The 20,312-nt window shown below is 42.4% G+C and overlaps 1 protein-coding gene across 1 annotated transcript in view; it reads left to right on the top strand.

The window, feature by feature from the left end:
• zbtb16a (zinc finger and BTB domain containing 16a) overlaps positions 1–12,068 on the top strand; it is a 115,378-nt gene extending 103,310 nt beyond the window's left edge. The window contains exons 5-7 of the mRNA XM_036524678.1: positions 811–981; positions 6,750–6,917; positions 9,506–12,068. Of these exons, the coding sequence (XP_036380571.1) occupies positions 811–981; positions 6,750–6,917; positions 9,506–9,735 (569 nt within the window). The 3' untranslated portion in view covers positions 9,736–12,068. The remainder of the gene's footprint in view (positions 1–810; positions 982–6,749; positions 6,918–9,505) is intronic.
• Positions 12,069–20,312: the final 8,244 nt, after the last annotated feature.

Below are 20,312 nucleotides of genomic sequence, written 5' to 3'. Positions count from 1 at the left end.
GAGCAGAAGAAATGGCTGGTGTACTTCTTTCCTTTTGAGGGGGAATAGGCAGAATAAACATGTGCACCTTATGGTACTGTATGTTATATTTCCACATTGAGCATTGCTCTGAGGATGACTGTTAAGTGCTTCACACTTAGCTGGTGAGTTAGCTGGTGTACCCTGCATAATCCCGTTTTGCTGGCATTGGTTCTGTATTGGTACTGCCCTCTTGTGGCACGGGATCCTAACCAGCTTTACTCCCAGATGCACACTATTTACATTACATTCATTTCATCAATACCAATATTCCCAAGGAAAGAAAAAATAGTTTCAATTCCAATGTGTAGGTATTATACATTAAATCAAAAGGGGGAAAAAAGATCCTGTTGCATTTGTGCCTTTGCTGATCATGACCTCCCCCTTGTGATGCTGTTTATTTTCTCACGGAGGCTTTGAAGAACAATTGAAACATTTTCCTGTAAGAGCCACCCAAATTGGCATTCTTGGTCGTGAAGTGGAGTATGCCATTTTTCAAGTTTGAATTAAGCACATCAAGTGCTAACACATTAAAGTTATTTCAGAAACATTCATAACTTCCAAAAAAAAACTGCAAAAGGGCAATTGCCGAGTAGGTTTAGCAGCAGCACAGTGGCATGAAGACTGATGTTGTTATATGTTAAAAATCCCTTTTGAGCATCCCTGTGTTGTTGTTGTGGGCCTGGGGTCCATGGACTGATAGAAACTAATGACCCAGTGCCGACACTTCCTCACTCTCTCTCTCTCTCTCTCTCTCTCTCTCTCTCTCTCTGTTTGCACATTGACCCGTAGGCTCGGACATGGCCATCTTCTGCCTGCTGTGCGGGAAGCGCTTCCAGACGCAGACGGCCCTGCAGCAGCACATGGAGGTCCACGCGGGCGTGCGCAGCTACATCTGCAGCGAGTGCAACCGCACCTTCCCCAGCCACACTGCCCTCAAGCGCCATCTGCGCTCCCACACCGGTGAGGGCCACACCCTGCCTCCGCCGCCTCCTCAGCTGTGTCCCACTCTCCCCTGACCCCGAAATTGCTCCCTCCTTCACTCCGACAAACAACTTGCCCACTCGCAGAAAATATGCACGGTCAATGAAAGTTAGAAATACCATGTATAATAATCTAATACAGTGTAGGAATATAGAGTACTGCCTGAGATGTTAATGGTGTTAATGATGAGCTTTGACAGCCTGTTCTCTGCGTTTTGGCCCTCCCATTCAGGTGAGTTGCAGAGACTTGCTGCACACACTCGCCAACACAGACATACGTTGATTTATCGGCAATTATTCAGAACAGTTGGTGCTCGGGCACGGTATAAGGCAACCGGGCCTAGTGTGAGTACGCCCTTTCTGTGGCTGGCAGTTTGGACTTCTGCTGGCTGAGTTTCAGGCGCAGGGGTGAGAGGGAGCCTGCAACAATTAATTGTGATTAAACCCCTCCCCCTTGGACATTCATTTACACTTGGAGAAAAAAAAGGCTTGCGGTTTGGACAGTCTTGCACAATGGAGCTTTTCTGACTTTGGCAGAGGCCCAGGCCTGCAAGACAGTAGAGGTCTGGGGGTCAGGTCCTGCCATTTTCCTGAAGACATAATCCCAGCTCTCACTCTTGGCTCTTGGCTGAGTGTGACATCTCTGCTGTGTGCTGCTCAATGTCCATGAACATCAGCAGGAAAGCACACATGCTGTATGCTAGAGATGAACGGGTATCATACCTGAACCAGGCATGGGGCACCTTTCTGCACAACATGAGGCAGGGAGTGATGCACTTCAGTCATCAGTCAGCTTGATTTGGTATAGCTCCCATTACATCCTGATTGTCACAGGGCACTTTTTCCAGAGGAAATTAGAAAAAAACAGAAGTTGGACTGAATGGGAGAAAACTGGGGAAAAAATTCCTGCACCTTACAACAGAAAGTCAAGATAAACTCCAGGAAATATTTAAGGATAAAAGACTAGGAAAAGTTTAAGTATAAACAACATGTTGTATTTTACATATGAGCAGTTTGGTTTCATGTAAGTGGCAGCCAGTCCTCCATACCATGATGGGGGGGTGTTTGGACTCTGTTCTTGTGCACTGGCCCTTGAATGGATGGTCAGACAAGACAAGCTTTGTCCCTAACAAACAGGCCAAGTCATGAGGCAACCATGTAATGGCAGTTGTGTAGTTGTACATACCGACTCATGTGATTAGTCACATGTGAAAAAAGCATGCATAGCGCAAGTAGAGGCCTCATCTGTAATGCTGTGTGATGTATGGATGAAATACATTGGTTTTTCCCTATAAAACCACAACTGGACAAAATCAAATTTTCTGAGAAGGAAAAAGAAAGTAACCCCATTTGGCTGTACATTGGTGTTCCACTTTGGCTTCTGGCTGTGAATAAGCAGCCATAGACATGGTAGTATCTTTCTCTCTCACTCACTCTTATGAGTCACCTGCTCCCCAAATGTAAAAAGGAAAGAAGTACCTTCTTGGCTCAAAGTAGCTCAGTGCTTAAAGCGCTTGTCTAGAGCACAAGCTGAGTTTTAGCGAGGTTCAATCCCAGCCGTGTCATCAGCCGATAATTGAAAGCACACAGCAGCAGAACAAATTTTCTGCATTCTGCCAGGGACAGGCTTGAGTGTATCGACAGTTATTCGTCTCGTCACTGTCGGGCAACCTGTGATTGTCAGGTACCTGCAGTTGGCTCATATCACATCACTGAAGCTGCATCCATCTTCAAATCAGGCGTAGTCAGCATGCAGGTGTAATGAAGGATTGCATTCACTACACCCCTGCACTTCTGCATGAGAGCAGAGGTTATCGTGGTGACACAGGGCTGAAAAAGGGCTGTATATAGTGGGGGGGAAAGCATAAAAAAGTAACTTCATTTTACCACTAGACAGCACAAAGGTGCGGCAACCAAAAGAGTCGCAGCCTCTGAGCCGTGCGCGTGCTCTCTGTTGTGCTTAGCAGAGGCTTGCTGCAGCCAGAGACTGGACCTCTCTGCATGTCTGCCATGGTGAGGGCGGGTGGACCGAAGCGCCGCGCTTGTCTGCTCAGGACAGAACATTCGAGAGGACACTCCAATGTCCCCGGCTGCCTGCGTAAATGCCATGTACGCCTGGCGCGGCTGACACAGGCGGCAAGCCCCACGCTGCGCTCCTTTGAGCCTGACTTTACTGTAGGCGTGCCTTACATTACAATGAGCACCGCAAACGGCTGGGTGTGCGTGGTGCCGAGCCTTTATAGAAGGATTTAAGAAAAGAAGGAAAAAAAACAATGCTTGAAAATAAGTCTCTGAAAGTCAACAGGCACCATGCTCATTGCTACCGTGGTTTAAAACACGCCTGGCTCTCAGCGACTGTGTTGTATGCAGATATATTTACTCACAGCAGGTCACCTTTGGAAGCTTGGATCGAGTCACATTTATCAAAAAATGATCCCCAATACTGAAATTCGTTTACATTAATTGCATTGTGGATACAGTAGCACTCAATTTGGTCTCTTTTTTGTGCCAAAAATAAAACCTCCCTTCTCTCAGGCAAAATAACAGCTGTGAACTGGGGCACCAGATAATATTACACACCCATAATCTGTTCTCTCTCCTCACTTGTGTGTCACAGCTTTTAACCACAATGGAGCTGCGGTAGTATTGCTTCAGCGCCTGCATATCACATGTGCAGGCTAGCGGCGTGGTCTGTGCAGAGGCTTTAATAGAAATCATCTTTAATGGGGGAGGAGAAACTGCGAGAAATAGAGGGTATCAGCAGCATTCAGTACCATGTTTCATACTGCTGCGTGTAGGAATAAGCTATTCACTGTTTGGAAAGTCATTTCACTGATACATGCCATCCTGCCACACAGACTGCCTCAGCTTGGTGAGTCTGAGGAAGATGTGCCTTTGTTTTAAATAAAATAGAGAACTGTGCCGACAGCCCCGTCTTTTTGAGGATTGTGTCTGGCGCACACACACACACTGACAGTCTCTCACACAGACACACAGGCACACGGTCAGGGGAGCAGAGAGAACACTAGCATACATTATGGGCTGATAATCACTGCAGCCAGCCAGCCAGCCCCCCCGCCCCCCGCTCTCCCATTCCGCCGAGGCAGCCCGGCCTCCTTAATATTCCGTTGTTGTCCCCTACTCGCGTTTTATTCGGCGCCCATTTTCCGTCTGCGGCGGCTGTTTTGTGTTCGCAGCTGTGTTTGATAGCACAGGCCAGCCGTGGGCCCTGGCATTGATGGATCCCTGATTTGTGCTGCTTATCGCATAATGAACCCCGGCCCCTCTGCGTGCCAGCAGCATCCCTTACCCGCCTGCCGAGTGCCACTCGGTCGTGCCGGGGGCTGGTGCAGCAGGTACACCGTGCCAGCCGTGTGTGTGTGTGTGTGTGTGTGTGCGTGCATGCGTGCGTGCGTGCGCGCGCATGTGTGTTTGCGTGCATGGATGTGTGCATGTGTGTTTGTGTGCGTGCATGTGTCCGTGTGTGTTTGTGTGTGCGCGTGTGTGTGAGAGAGAGAGAGAGAGAGTATGTGTGTGTGTGTCTGTGTGCACACACGTGTGTGTGGAGAGTGGGTGGGGGGTGGCAAAAGGTGGCGGGAGCAGCAGAGGGACGCAGGTGACAGTCTCTAGACGGTCTTACAGCCCCCCTCCATCCCAGTGCTTCTCTGTGTGCTCTGTGCTCATCTGCGCCCCTCCACCATTAACGCCGCCCAGCTGGGGCCAAGAGGCGGGGGAGAGAAGTGTACCGTCTCGAGCAGTACGGGTGCTCTGATTTACGATACTGTATCTTTATTACATTAGGACTAATGTTTTTCCAGTACAAATTTGGCTCTCCTCCCTTTTGAATATCAGTGTGAAATTTAATTATAGGGTTCTCTTCACATTTGTAAAAGTCAAACTTTACATTTGAATAAGGAGGTGACGTATTTAGCTCAGTTAATGTTAATATGACATTTTTACAGCATGCTACTAAGCACACGCCATCAAGATTGCGACTCGGAGGATGACATGGCGTAAACAGAATATCAGAGTGTCACGTGCAGCCCTGTGAGAGATGTGTCAGTGTTTTCTCACAGAAGTATCTGTGTGGTTTTAAAGCGCAGCGGCAGGCCCTAAATTGAGCCAGGTGAGTTTGGCAGGATTGTTATTCCCACAGCATGCAGCGGTGTGGCGCATACAGTGATGGATTGTGATCCCTGCGGTGGTTGGAACAGTAGAAAGAGTGCGTTGTCTTTACAGCAGGGGTCCGCTGATAACTTCATGCAGACAAATACACACTGTCACTCTTATTGATTTTTAACACTCTCCCCTTTTTTCTTTCTCCTCTTGCTCTTTCCTCCCCTTTTCCCCTCTCGGTCCGTCCCTTCCACTGGAGCAGCAGAGATCATTGGTCATCGCGGTCAGGACGTGCACACAAATGAGAGTAGCATTAGTGCGTGCCTGAGGAAATTGACGCTGTCTCTTTTACGTGAGGAGCGGGGAGCCCAGGCATGACAGTACATAACGAGAAACGCAATTTATTCCCCAGCATGGACACCATTTGGACAGCCATATAATGAAACGCGTAGGTCATTGCTGATGACTTAAACCTTCAGTGCTAGAGCGAAATGCATTAAATATCGAAAGTGTTTCACGCCTGGCAGCACCTCGCGTCTGTACAGGGGAGTAAATGATATATGGCCGTCTGGTGCTCAGACACAGGAAAGCAATTAGCAGAAGGAACGAAAGAGAGCCTCAACATATCACCCCATCGCTGATTATTGACATCTGAATATCCATTAGAGTTCTACCCTGATTGAGAGTATAGTACTCTTACTTGACCTAGAAAAGAATAGGATGCAGCAAAAGACCTATCATTACTTTGTCAGTGATCTGTAACTGTACCATTGCCGTGTGTTTCGAAATGCGGTTCGAAAGAGATCAGTTTTGTCTACTGGTGTTCATTGCTGTAAATTACTGGTAAATTCTCTCTGTCTACCTGGCCAGGACATGGAAATTTTAGGTTGGCTTATTTATTTTTGTAAAAACTTTGTTACGACCCCTAGTCTAGGGTCAGGGATCGTAACTAACCAGGTCCTCAGCACTAACCACGCTAGCGACAATTCTGCAAAAAAGAAAATTTATTTTTATATGAATGTTTATAGCATTATGCATGAAATTATGTATGTAACAAAAATTATTTGGTAAGGTTGATAGACTTATGCCTTGTATGTTGTTTAACAAATGTAAAAGTCCTTCTTCAGGTGGTGGTTATTAAAAAAAGAAAAGGAATCTTGTGCTGAAGGAAAAAAGGGATTCTATTAATTCTGTTAATTTATTTTTTTTATGTATTATAACCCCAAAATGCTTTTGAAAATAAGTCTACTATATTTCTAGAGAAATGTAGTTATGTTAGACGGAAGGTTCAGGAAGGGGAATCACGCAATGCATCCACTCGTACTCTGTCACTGCTAGTATAAATACATCCACTATCTTTCATTCATTACCTGTGTGTTCTTCTTCCAATCCCATTGTCTTTGTCGGACATTCCAACTGGCAATAAATGGCATGAAATAATGCAATTTCCAGACGTGGTTCTTTATTGTCTTAACACAAGAAAATGAAACATTGTCACAATGCATTCACAGTCTTGACGATATGCAGCAGAGAACAGTGGATCATTGTGGTGCTTTCTTAGTGTGTGTCACATTGTTGATCGTCATCCACGTGGTCATGCTCTGACTGTTTATGTGTTTCCCTGTGCCGTAGGCGACCACCCGTTCGAGTGCGAGTTCTGCGGGAGCTGCTTCCGGGACGAGAGCACGCTGAAGGGCCACAAGCGCATCCACACTGGGGAAAAGCCCTACGAATGTAACGGCTGCGGCAAGAAGTTCAGCCTCAAGCACCAGCTGGAGACCCATTACCGAGTGCACACAGGTCAGGGTGCTGCATTTACTAAGATCACTCTGGACAGAGAAGCTATGATGTTCCACTGAAGTTACAATGAGCAGAACGTTGAGTTACAATGAAGTTACTGTGACTGGAGTTCTGTATTGCACTGATGTAACATTGAGCAGATTAATGCATTACACTGAAGTACACTGATCAGAATACTGTATTCCACTGAAGTTACCCTGAGCAGAGTACTACATAACACTGAAGTTACTGTGACGGGACAACCGCAGCAGCCAGGCAGAAAAAAAAATTCCAAAATGGAGCCAAACAACAAATGAAGTGGCAAGGGTGTTTATTGGTTCCCTGGCGTGCAGGCGAAGGTGACAGCTATATACAGTGCAGGTGGCAAAAGTATCAAAATAAACAAAAACAGAACTCAAGCAACAAAGATGCAACAATAAACAAAAAAATAAAATAACAAACAGGTAAACAAAACTATTTACAGGGTTGTCCAATAATACCCACTCACTGTACACGCTTAGACTCCAGTCTTCACTTCCATTCAACCAACCAACAACCCCAAAAATGAGGGCAAAGACTCCCTTAAATACCCTCCTAGCTGGCTGGGACGATCCAAAACAATTTTAATTCTTTTCAATCCCAAACTGTTAATATTGCCATAAATAACTGAAATAATTTACATTAAAAGAAGTCTTAATATTATAACACATTTTCCACATTTTCAGATTTACCCATATTCCGAAAATAAACATATATGCAAACTGGTGTTAACTGGAATATACCACCCAATATACATTATATTATAAATACAGTCCCAGCGCAACGAATCACCCTTTGTTTCCCCGATGCCCCGGAAACAGTGGCTGCTGAGACACAAGCAGACACGCGGTAAGCAGTTTGCTAGTTAGCACACGAACAGTACTGTAAAACATTTAAAACAAAGTTAAAACTGTTTAGCTATGTTTTTAACAGCCTGTCGCTTTACTGCCTTGTTAGTTGGCCACCCCAGCAACAACAGTGCAGCCTGACAGTAATTTAAAACTTTGTTTCTAAACATGCGCAGTGCGCTCGGTTGCATCCTGACAAACTCATGCCGTAATTCTGCAAGCTGTTTTTGTACAAGACAGGTAAGTAATGAACAGTCGTGTACGTTGTTATTTTTTATTGACCCAATTATCGATGCATGCCGTAACGGGCTAACAGCTCCATTACACTTACATTTGGCAGAATATTTAATTCCACTGACATTAAAATGAGCAGTGTAATGCATTACATTAAAGTTACACTGAGTGCACACTGACGCTACACTGGGTAGAGTACTATATGACACGGAAGTTACACTGAGCAGAGTACTATATTCCACACTGGGCAGAGTAGTTTGGCTGCTGCTGCCTAGATCGCAGGCCTTTGCAGTGACACAGAGCCATCAGCAGGGCCTGGGTCCACCTGCTCCGTCATATCGCTTTGCTCCCATTTGCATTGGCTGGATGAGGGGGATTAGGCAGGTAAGAGCAGGGCCTTCCGAATCAGCGCACCCAGCCTCTCGGGGTGAAGTGGAACAAGGGCGGATTGCTACATCCCTCTCCTATTCAATGCAGGCAGCTGCTAAGCCGTGCTATCAAGGAAGCCTGTCAGATGATTGGCTCCTCACTGTCGGGCCAGGGGTGCAGATAACAGGAGCGGTGACAGTCCTGCAGTCAAAGGCCACCACGCACAAAGGGGAGCCGGCGGGCGAATCATCGGCATAGGCAGCCAGCTGTCAATGCTGGATCAATATTTGACTTGCATTTGCATTTTGTGACTGGCCCGGGAACCCGCACCCCCCTGTTTACAGTGAGGTGATTGCGTGCTGATGCCGTGTGTATCCAGGGCTCACTGCGTTGCACTCGGCAGACCAATTTGCATTAGGGAAAAAAACAGGAAATCGGAAATCACAGGTCACCACACTGCTCTGATCACCAGGACAAGGCTTGGCTGCATTGCAGATGCACTCAGACACGTTAGGCCAGAGGGCTGCCTTTGACCTTTGACAGAAGCCTTCCTTTGGATGATTTTATTTTAAGAAAACAACAAACCAATTGTTTTGGTTTTTAAAGGTATGAATTTAAAGGTCACTATCTGAATGTTCAATTTCCAGTAATCAAATTGAAGGTGTCAGTTTATTGCTGGTTTTGTAATAATTGTTAAATTGAAAGCAGTGCTGCCCGGTGTTAAACAGACTTGCTGTGAGGTAGCACTGTATGTGTACAGCACTTTATGGGTGGTGAGAAATGCATTTGCTCATTACATCAAGCTGAACTTCAAGGTCCTGACAGCTGTTTATTTTCAGCCATCACACTTCTGATGGATAACACCTTTATACTATTGACTATTGTTTGTTTCATTTTGTAGCTGTTTGTTTCAAAGTTCAAATATGACAAAATTTACCCTCTTTACATATCTACATCCCTAGTTGATTTTTCCTGTATTATGGAGTGCTGTATGTATCAGGCTGAGGAGGTGGCTGCACTGCTGATTGACAGCATTATTTACACATGTATTGATTACCTAAGATTTGCGGCATACTGCGCCGACCTCACAAGAGTGACCTTACTGTTGTTGTTGCACAGGCGAGAAGCCCTTTGAGTGCAAGCTGTGCCATCAGAGGTCCCGGGACTACTCGGCCATGATTAAACACCTGCGCACCCACAACGGAGCCTCCCCCTACCAGTGCACTATCTGCCTGGAGTACTGCCCTAGCCTGTCGGCCATGCAGAAACACATGAAGGGACACAAGCCCGAAGACATCCCACCTGACTGGAGGATAGAGAAGACCTACCTGTACCTCTGCTACGTCTGAGCGGGGGGCCCAGGCAGCAAAGAGGGTGCGGAGGAGGAGGAGGAGGAGGAGGAGGAGGAGGTGTAGTAGGAGGAGCAGGATGGCGAGGATGCAAGGACTAGGTTGAGAAGCATGGAATCTACGAGAGAAAAGGAGTGGGGAAAAAACCTACAGAAAGACTGCCTTCAAACAGAATAATGGAGGAATGGAGAAATATATGGGAGACACATTTGTGAAAGGGCTGGGCAAGGCAAAGAGACAGAGGGAGCAGGAGAAAAGATGGGAGAGAAATGTGACCATACAGATGTGTGTATGTGTGTGTATATTTAGATGTATATAATGTACACATACATACACACACCACATTGGGGCAGACCCTTCAGTGCATTAAGGTTCATCTTAGAGTAGGTCCAGCATTTCTGGCTTGAATCACTCTCTCACCACCTCTACCATTAGATTATTGATGGTAAGGAGATGAGATTACCATCTCCTCCCTCACTCTATGTGGTGGTATATTTAGGGTGGGGGAGGGCTTCTGGGGTGTCAGATATGGACTCTCCTAGCTGCTTACCCCTCTCTGCTGTCTCCCCTCAGATTTAAACACAGACCCCTTTCCCCCTAACACCCTCTGACGGTTTAAATCCACACTCCCCATAGCTGTACCTGGAAAGGACTCTCAGAGCACTTACAACTGTTGTGGTGGCGATGGTGTAGGTCCAGATGTTCTCAGAGATTAAAAGCCAAAATAATTCATTTCGAGGCCTGGGAGCCACATGCAGCAGAGCATTTCTGGGATAAGTGATGAATCCGAACGTTCCACGATTTGAATAACCAACCAGATCATTAATCGATTGCTTGGATCGGTATTCAAATGCTTGTTAAGAGAAAAATGAAGAAAAACCCAGTTGTTTATCATCAATATTCATGAAGGAGAGCCCCAGGAACCCTGCATGAAATGGCATAATTCATTGATATTAATTTTCCTGCCTGAACTTGAGTGAATGCAGACCTCTTTGCAGTGAGTCATTAGTTACACTGGAGTTTCACCCAGTGTTACAAGAGAGAAAAAAGTTAGGTTTAAAGAAACATAGAATATTCAGATATCAAAGTGGAAAATGCACATCCTTAGATGTCACACATCCTTGGAATTGTTGGAGATACAGCAACAGTATCCTATTTCTATTTCTAGTTCACTGAGATTTAAACACTTTCTCAACTGCTTAGTAAGAGATTAATGGAACAAGCCATGGCATCTCTGCATTTTACCACTTCCGTATACACCTAACCATACAGTATGTGTTGCTGTACACTTGACAAGGGCTTCTCTGGAAAGAAGGCTCACCCACAGTGGGTAAATCCTGATTTCTGATGAGTCTAAACTATAGTATATCAGTTTCCTCCCTTCAGCTTTGACTGTGTCATTACACAGGATATGTGACTGATCATTGCACAATTGCACAGTGTCGGGATAATGTTGACTGTCTCAGTCTGGTGTTTCTGTCTGAAGCTGTAGGGTAGCTAACTGCTACTGTTATGAAATAGCCTTTTATTATGTACAATACAGTCACTAGATTTTGAATTAGTGTTTTGCATTTATTTCTGCACTGCGCATAGCTTACAGTTAATTTGAACTTCTGATCATTACATATATCATTACATATATCACTTACATACTTTGGCTTCATGTACATATATGAGTAAATTACAATAATCAATCATTTCTTGATGCCAATATGATGGAGACCAAAATGGCTAAGGTTGCCATATCATGTTTGCTCTGAAACATTGTGGCACTTTAACATGTAGTACTTGTAACCACATCTACATGGTCAGTGTTTGGAAGCATTTGGCTGACAGCATGAGGCATTGGCCTGCCCAGCCCTTGGTGGCCAGATAGGAAAGTAGAAACAAACATTCTTCTGTTGTTTTCTTCCGTTGCTTCATGTACGTTTCTTTAAACTTGGTGTATTTCAGCACATTGTACTTGAATTACCTCGTTTTTTGTGACCTCATGTGCTTATTTTTATTTTCTTTTATTTTTTTTATTTTTTTAAAATGTATGTCTGGAGGCTGTGTTTTGTGAAAGGGTGAGGTGAAAAGTTGATACACACTCGGGAATTACGTAGTTAAGTGCCGCAGTGAGAATTTTTTTTCTTTTTGTATTTTGTGCATTATTGTTACCAAAATTGGTATTTTTTATTTACCCTGCTTTTTTTGAAGAGCAGGGGCATTGGTCATTGTTATAACAAGCTACCTCTAAGTTTTGTTTAGTTTGCAAAAGCACATTTTGTTGTGTTTGTGTTTTGCATTGTTGTCTTGCAACTTCATCTCATGCTTTACCTTCAAGTGTTTATTTTCGGGGGGGGGGGGGGGGGGGGGATTTGTCTGTTTGTTTGTTAGCTACGTATATAGATCTGGTTAGAAAAGGTAGTGGTTGGTAAGGGGGGAAAAGGAAAAAATTAAAAACCTGTGTTTTTTCTTTCCCTTCAATGTCTCCTCCTTACTTTTAACTTAAGGGTGGAAAAGAAATTTTCAAAGCCTTAAAGAGCGGGCAAGGGTTGACCTGGGAGGCGTCTGTGGGTTAGTAAAAGTATTGTACTTTTAAGAGAGTTTAAAAAAAGAACAATGTTAAACTTGAAAAATATGTGAATAGAATTGTAGTTTTGTAATGTGAAAAGGTTTATTATAACTGAACCACCAAGAGCAAGTCATATATGCAGTGATGCTGAATGCGTTGGACAATTGGCAAGTGGTAATCAAAGAAAAATGAAAAGAAAAGGTAAGATGCTGTTGGTTGAAAAAGTGTCTTGATATGAGAACATATTCCTGAACAGGAACCAACAGAGGCAGGTTGGTATATTAAAATTGTGATATTTTTGTATTAAGTGTCAGTCCCTTTCCATTTGTCGAGTTTTCAGCAGGGCAAAAGTTTATTTTTTTTAACGTTGTTTCTTCTGGATTGACTTTTTTTGCCCTGTGCCTCTTTTTGTAATGTTGGACATAAATGTGTGTTGAAATAGTGCTAAGTGTTGCTTTCTGGATGTCAATGCATTGTAGGCGAAGGACTAAATCTGTCATGCCACAAAACCATGTTACAAAATTCAGTTTAGTAAATTGGAGGTAGGACACCATAAGTGATCAATTACATTACAAATATTTTTAATCAAATGTATTGCAAACATCTTTTACTTGAAATGACAAAAAAGAAGGGATGATAAGACATGGCTGAGGAAAAAAAGCATAGACTTATCTCTTAACTTGGTATTCTGAACACTGAAAACACTGTGAACTGAGGGTTTCCCTCTTGAGATATTAATCAAATGCAAATAACTAATACTGAAAGGCAGATATTTTTTCTTTTTTTATATAAGTTGCAGATCTAAGCAAGAGGATTTTTAAAAATTCACATGACACTTAAGACAGCAAGAGGGATTCTGTCAGCATGTTTATTGTTTTGTATTTTTATTTTTAATTTGAGTGGTGGTCATTTAAAACACTCACCGCACTCACTGAACTTTTTGTGTCTTTAATTTTGTGTGCTTGTGAGAGTGTGTAAGTGTGTACACGTGTCTCTGTGCGTGATTACGTGTGTGTGTTTGTGACAAATGCACTAATTAGGTACAAAACTACATAGCATTCTAAGCCACTTTTCTCTAAATGCGTGACGACTTACACTTTGGCATTGATATAGTTCTTCCCACAATGTTACTCTGATGTTTCTGTAATATCTTTGTGCCTAAAATGAAAATGTTCGACATTATGTCCATTTATATCTGCTTAGTTTCTGTATTTTCAAAGAAAATAAATGGTGTCACCAGTCTGCTGGGGATGTCTTGATGGCCTGACAGTGTTTATACAATTTATATTTTGAATGTTAAACTGATCTAACGAGGCATTCCTTCTGTATTTTTTTAAGAAAACACATTTTTAAGTATTGAGGGAGATATGGAACAGCTTTAATAAGAAAACCATCAATTATTGCTATGTTTTGCTCTCTCATATCATTTGTTCCCAGGTCGTCCCTGTAAAAGAGAAATAGGTTCACTCAGTTGATCGTCCTGGTTAACAAAGATTCAATAAATTGCATAAACAGTGGCTGGCAACCCAAAGTGAAACAGCACCCCTGTCTGATTAAGCATGTAGATAAGAAAATATTCAAAAATAAAGACTTGAGCTAAAAAGAACATGAATTATCCAGTAATTTAAGTGAGTAACATTCCTGACCATGAAAAGGTATACATTTGTAGTAAAGAATGACTTTGAAGCACTGTGTGTGTTTGGCAAGAAACTTGGGTTAGTTTTTTTTCCGTTGGTGGTAATGTTACAATTAGCAAAAGGTTTGCTGACAAAAATGAACACTTGTGTCCCCCAGAACCTCAGTCTTTAGAAGTTCTGCAGCAGTATGTTGTTACTGGTCAGTGTTCATACCCACTGTTGCAGGTTACGTGTGTTGTGACTGTGTTAGAGAAGAGTAAGTGACAGGAGGTGTGGTGTGTGTATCATCATCATGGCATCCCTGCAGCTGGCCCACTGTGCTCCGATGTGGTGTTCTAGAATGAGTAGCCATTTTATGCAGTGTTGACATGCATGTGCCATCGAGGTCTAGACTAAACTGTTTTTGAGTAACAAAGCACCGAGACATTCTGTCTTTTTTTATATTAGCACTGAGGACCAATTGCCCTGTCGGACCAAGTAAAACTAAGCTTTTTGTTGTAACGAAGCTTTTCTTAGCTTTTTTTTATTTTTTTTGGCTTGTCTGTGATTTTTGTTTTTCTTGTTGTGACAGCACAAGTGCCAGTCCAGTTGCTCTGTATTAAGAAAATAGTGTTTATTATTATTTGAATTGTTATAGTTACGTCTACCTCAGCACCTATTCTTAGCATAATCTTAGAAGGTGCCCAATTATTATTTTTTCTTCTTTTTCTCATTTGTATAAACTTAATTTGCATTAGAGCTTTTGCAAGGTCCTTTGTCTTTTCCAGCACAGAAACAATATGCCGGTTTTTGAAGCACTGCTTTACTGTCCCAGGCTGCAAATTCCTGCATCGGTTTCTTGGGTTTGATTTTTTTTTTTTTCCTTTCAGTGTAGGATCAGACACATCTCTTTGTAACATTTCAGTGTTCTCTGATGGAGTGTGAAAAAATAAAGAAATAAAAGAGATTAATGCTGCAGGTTTTCTTCTCCATGTTGTCACTAAGTGAAGTTTGTGCCTTCAATAGCAGGAAAAAAAATATTTTTTACATCCTACTAACAGTAGATTGTTTTGTAGTGAACATTTTTTTGTATTTTTATTTATAAGTCTCATAAGAAAATAACAATGTTCAGTTGTATACCTGAAATCTGCAGTTAGAAAAAAAATAAAAAATGGACTCCAGTTTGTCTGACTGTTCTCTAATGTGTTTTTCATCTCCTTTCCGTGTATAATTTTTATATTCTTGCCTGACAAGATATTTTGTTTCAAGCAGAACACATAGTCTTTTAGCATTCATAAGATTTTGTAAGCATCCTTTTATCTTCTCCACATCTACTCTCTTAATCCTGTTTAATACCGTCTTGGCAGAAACTCCCCTTCAATTACCTTAAAAAAGGTCAATTCATCCTAGACCAAAGGAACTAGTAGTATTTTGTGTGTACTTGTGAGTCTGGGTACTTTTCGTACACTCTTTATATTTTACCTGGGGTGATTTCATCAAAATATGGCTCAGTAAATAAATGTAACAACCATGAACATGTTTCGAGGAGATGTGGTGCAAAATGAGTAATGAGGATTCTTGGTGCATCCTGGGATTATACCTCTTTGTGCAGGTTTCAGCCCCTCCTGTTCAGCACCCCCCCCCCCCCCCCCAGATCAAGGTTTTTTGTGTGTGGATACAAGCATTTCTCTGATCCACACATCTCAACCGTGCCTTACAACAAAATGTATGGCCATGGAAGACCTCAGACCTGGAAACTGCCACTGGAACATGTTACATTTTAGTAGTACTGTGAGTTCACTGCAAAATACATGGATGCTGTGTTTTAAGTGTGCTGTGATGGCCTTAATGTTGTGGCTCCTTTTATTGATCCACCAGCTTCATCTTAGACTAGGAGATTTAGTCACATTTAATCCAACAAGCTGCATGCACCTATAATATTTAATTTTACACCCCTGGTGCCCCATTGATGATTACACATTACATTTGGGATCTTCTCAAATGTTCAACATGCTGGTGAGTTGTGGTAAGTGGACAGCAGTACCAAGCAGAGGCACAGTTCACCTGCCTGCATATTGTAAGTACATTAGCAATTCCTTCATTAACCAGGAATAGGCATAATGTCTAAAATGGTGAATTAGCAGCTCATGATGATCATTGACCTCATTAAATTAGAAGGTAGAGTTTACAATACAATGAGAAGCTGATTTAAACTTTATTTTTATTGTACTACTCGCAGTGGTCACTTCATCTTTTAAATGTTTTCCTCAATCTGGATGACTGAATGACTTTGCAGCATTCCTTACTTAAAGATTTCAGGTTAAATGAAGTGGCAACCCATCCTGCCCCTGCTCACATTGGGTTATATCATGCTGATGTCTCTCAGCACAACGTTGCAGGTCCAAAATTGTTTTAAGATGTCTTGTGTCCATTGTTCATTCCCATCAAAATCTAGAATATGAAAAGAATATATGATGTCAGTTTACATGCACAAAGCGAAAACAAAACAAAACGATAAAAAGCTCTTGTCAAAGTGATTTTGAGTTTGACCCTCCATACTGATCTAGTGTTGCATTGCTCTCATTTCTGAGGTGATAAAGAGCATCATTTGATATGCAGGGCTCAGATGTGCGCGACTCGATTACCATTCCCCAGGAAACAAAGGGCGCTCAGCTTCTGGTGCTCAGAGGAGGGGGGTGGGGGGGGCAGGTGGGAGAATGGGGACGAGGCAGGCATACAAAACTGCCCTGTTTTTATTTGTGTAGTTTATTCATTTTTGTTGTTGTCTTTTATTGATTTTCCAGTCTTTTCACTCAGGTTCACCAGGAAGGCATCTGCCAAAAAAATGGGCAGAGCAGGTACTTAGAGATGATGTCGCATCCCGCAGCACTGGCTATATTATATTGGACAGATTCATTGCGATATGGGACTTGAGAGGGTGGCACGTGAAAGCAGTGTGTGGAAGGCACTGCAACAAAAGGCAGATGATGCGTTTTAAATATTAATATTTACTGCAAGAACTTAAGTAATAAAATACAAATGAAACTATTTCCTCTGTGGAGCAATGCCTCAACATCACATAGCCTTGCTCATTCAAGAGAAGTGGTGGGGGAAACAGAGTAAGTACGAGGTGGAAAATACCTAACTATCAATGTAATAGATTGCGTAAGACACATTTTCTGGTTTTCTTACCCAGAACTTCCCCTCCTAGTATTTAAAGAGAGATGTCTCTGATGCTGTTACTGCAAGCTGCCCTAACAGGGTTAATTAAGATATGAGCTGCTGCCTTCTGTTCAGTGTAAACCATGGAGCAGCGGCTCCCTCCGTGTCCTCTGATGTCTGCAAGCAGCCACTTCCCACAATGCCGAGGGTAACACGCTCAATGCGCGCGAGTCCTGACCTCAGGAATATGCCCTCATCGTGAGGAAGCAACAAGCAGCTTATTCTATTCATCGCCTGCTTTTCCTCTAATCTGGGCTGACAGTTGTGTGGTGGGGGTGGTGGGGGTGGGTCAGGGGACGTTAGGATGCACTTTGAGAGGCTCTTCAGGGTTTTTGCAGATAGCAGAAGGAGGAAAGGTGATAGCGCTGTTTTGCATGCCTTTCGGTACCTTAAGGCTGGAGCTTCCAGATTTAAAAAGGCCCGGCCAGCAAAGCAAAGCAAAGCTGGCTCACAGAAATTGTGACTCCAAGGCGATGGGTGCGAGGAGGTGGGTGAATGGAGTTCAGCCTTGAATAGGCTTTGTGTGACAGTCAGGGGTCCCATCATTATGTGCTCTTTGACCCAAATATGATCTCATGGATAGAAAAGGGTTCAGACTGTGGCACTGTGAATAGTGGGGGGGGGGAGTCTTCTCCAAATCCCCACAATTGTATTCACTGCTTAGCCAGGCCTGTGAGCTTACACAGGCAGAGAAACTTTCCCTGAACAAAATGGCCATGTTCCGCATGCAGCAGCTTACCTTTGTACAAAAGAGCCCCTACTTTCATCCAAGCATCCTAATGTCATCGTGGAAGCTTGTCACCCTGACACATTAGGACAGATTATAATTTATATATTTTGCTGTCATACATCTATGCTTGTGGATTAAATTATCTCAGAGTAGCTGGGGAATTCCTTTCTCTTTACTTTTAAAACCTTAACTTTGATGTAATGATTATGATGATAATCCAAGGTAATCCATGATCCATGAGAAAACAATCATCTATAAGATTCTTTTCTTTTTGTGTACATGAGATGAGTAAATTGCTTTCCTTCCTCCCCCCAACTCCTTTTGGAACACATTTTGAGTACAGCAAATCTCTTGATGTCAAGTCGTCTCTCGTAATGCTTTGGTTGAGAAAGAAAACTCCCATTTTAGTCACTTCATGAAAAACTCCAAAACGAATAATCGTACATAATAGGCTAAATGCTTTACTTCCATTGTTTATATATTCCTCTGTTTATTTATTCATTCATTTATTGCAGCACAACTTAATTGCACAGCATGGACACTTCACCTCACCCACTTCATCCTCATCAGAGAAAAATGTTGCCCTCACGGCTCTAATTTGCAAACAGAACAAGTCCCACTGACAGCGTTTAGCATTGTGTTCATACATAATAACAGGATACGCATAGTTTGTTTTGAGGCAAAATCAACGTATCATGTGGGGGAGCCTGGATGTTTCAAAATAGGGATCTAAGGACCAAGACGTGGCTATGTGGGTTTGTAGCATGGAGCACCCCTCACACTCTCATATCACAGTGAATGAACATTGTTTAACTCACTAGCCAGAGCAGACAAAAATGATCTGGAGACAATGCAGCGATACAGCAATGAGAGATTAACACATCTTGGTTTTGATGTTTTCACTCAGAAAGTATCACAGTCGTTTGTGTCATGGCTCCAGACAGAGTAATGCTTCTTTGAAGGAAATGTATTATTATTAGTATTATTATTATTATTATTATTATTATTATTAGCAGTGGTAGTAGTAGCAGTAGTTTACTGAGAGACATTAACAGTCTTTTACAAGAGAGAATTGAGCACTTGAACCTCAGTGCAGATGATTTTGCAACTGTAGTGATGGGGCCTCCTAGTGGCCATATTTTTCAATGCCATTTAATCTCAGATTTAGCGGAAAATGCACAGAAACAGAAATATGTTCTTCTCAGACAACAAAGAATAATGTTCTGTCAAAGCTGACTGCAGCATTCCCAGTTCTTGAGTGAACTGAATCAAGTCTGTTTTCTGTGAGTAAGCCAGGTGGTTTGTATGTAAACTGGTCTTCTCAGATCGCAAGCACTTTGATAGGTTGGTGTCAGTGAAGGTAATGGAAGATCACAGCTCTGCATTAAAGGCTTGCCATTCTCCTCTCCCCAGTAAGTTTATAAAATAGAGGACAGAGGAGCAGTGAGCCGACAAGTTTCAAAGCACAGCCTGATGTTGGCTCTTATCTCGGAACGATGCTGTTGGCACAGGCACACAGCACTTTACGTCTTTTATCTCAAGGAGAAAGATTCATGTCTGAAATGAGAACATCCCTAATTAGATCATCTTTGCAGCTTTATGAATAGATACATTTGGAAATGTGAGGCTGGAAATATGGAGTAGGATTAGGAAACAGCACAGAATCCAGGCCAGCACCGTGTGTTTGTTTGTGAACTGTACACTCTGTACAGACTGTATACACACACACACACGCACACACACAAGCACAAACACACTGAAATGTTTTGTTTTAGTAAATTTGTAATTAGACTGGTTTTAAATTTGCAATATCGTACTTTGTAACTTCTCATTTCTTTCTCTGCTCAAGACTGCTCTTTATGATGTGAGTACAATATTTTAAATATGTGAGATAACATATAGCATATGCTACAATTATTGATGATTGTCTTATGCATGCATTGTACAATATATTGTACGATTACATATATCATAAATATATAATATTTTGCAATGTATGCTGAAAGGTGCATATATGGCAATAGCTGTTATAAAATACATTCCATTTTGTGACATTTAGTAGAAATATATTGTTCATGTTTTTCCCCCATCACCACCCCATATCAACATATAGTGTAAAAATGAACTTTTAGTCTCTAAATGATGGGAATGAAACCAGGCTCTGAGTGTCTTCACAGACTGAGCAAAGAGTTTCTCTCTTAATACTTTACAGCCTTTTAGATCGGAGCGTGGAGCCGCATCGATTGCACTGGGATCAATGGTCCCATTTACTGTCTAACTGATTTTTTTGCTTTAATTATGTACGATGTCGATAGCATTTATTCAATCACTGCACACCAGCTGAGTGTTTTCCAGCATGGTAAAATCTTTAAAATTAGTACATTAGTGTCAGAAGGCAGAAATAATTATACCCATGATAAATACAGTATCTGCTGCCTCTAGGTGCCTGATT

This window comes from Megalops cyprinoides, chromosome 3 (assembly GCF_013368585.1).
Source record: "Megalops cyprinoides isolate fMegCyp1 chromosome 3, fMegCyp1.pri, whole genome shotgun sequence".
Taxonomy (NCBI): Eukaryota; Metazoa; Chordata; class Actinopteri; order Elopiformes; family Megalopidae; genus Megalops; species Megalops cyprinoides.
This window is presented reverse-complemented; position numbering and strand designations above follow the sequence as displayed.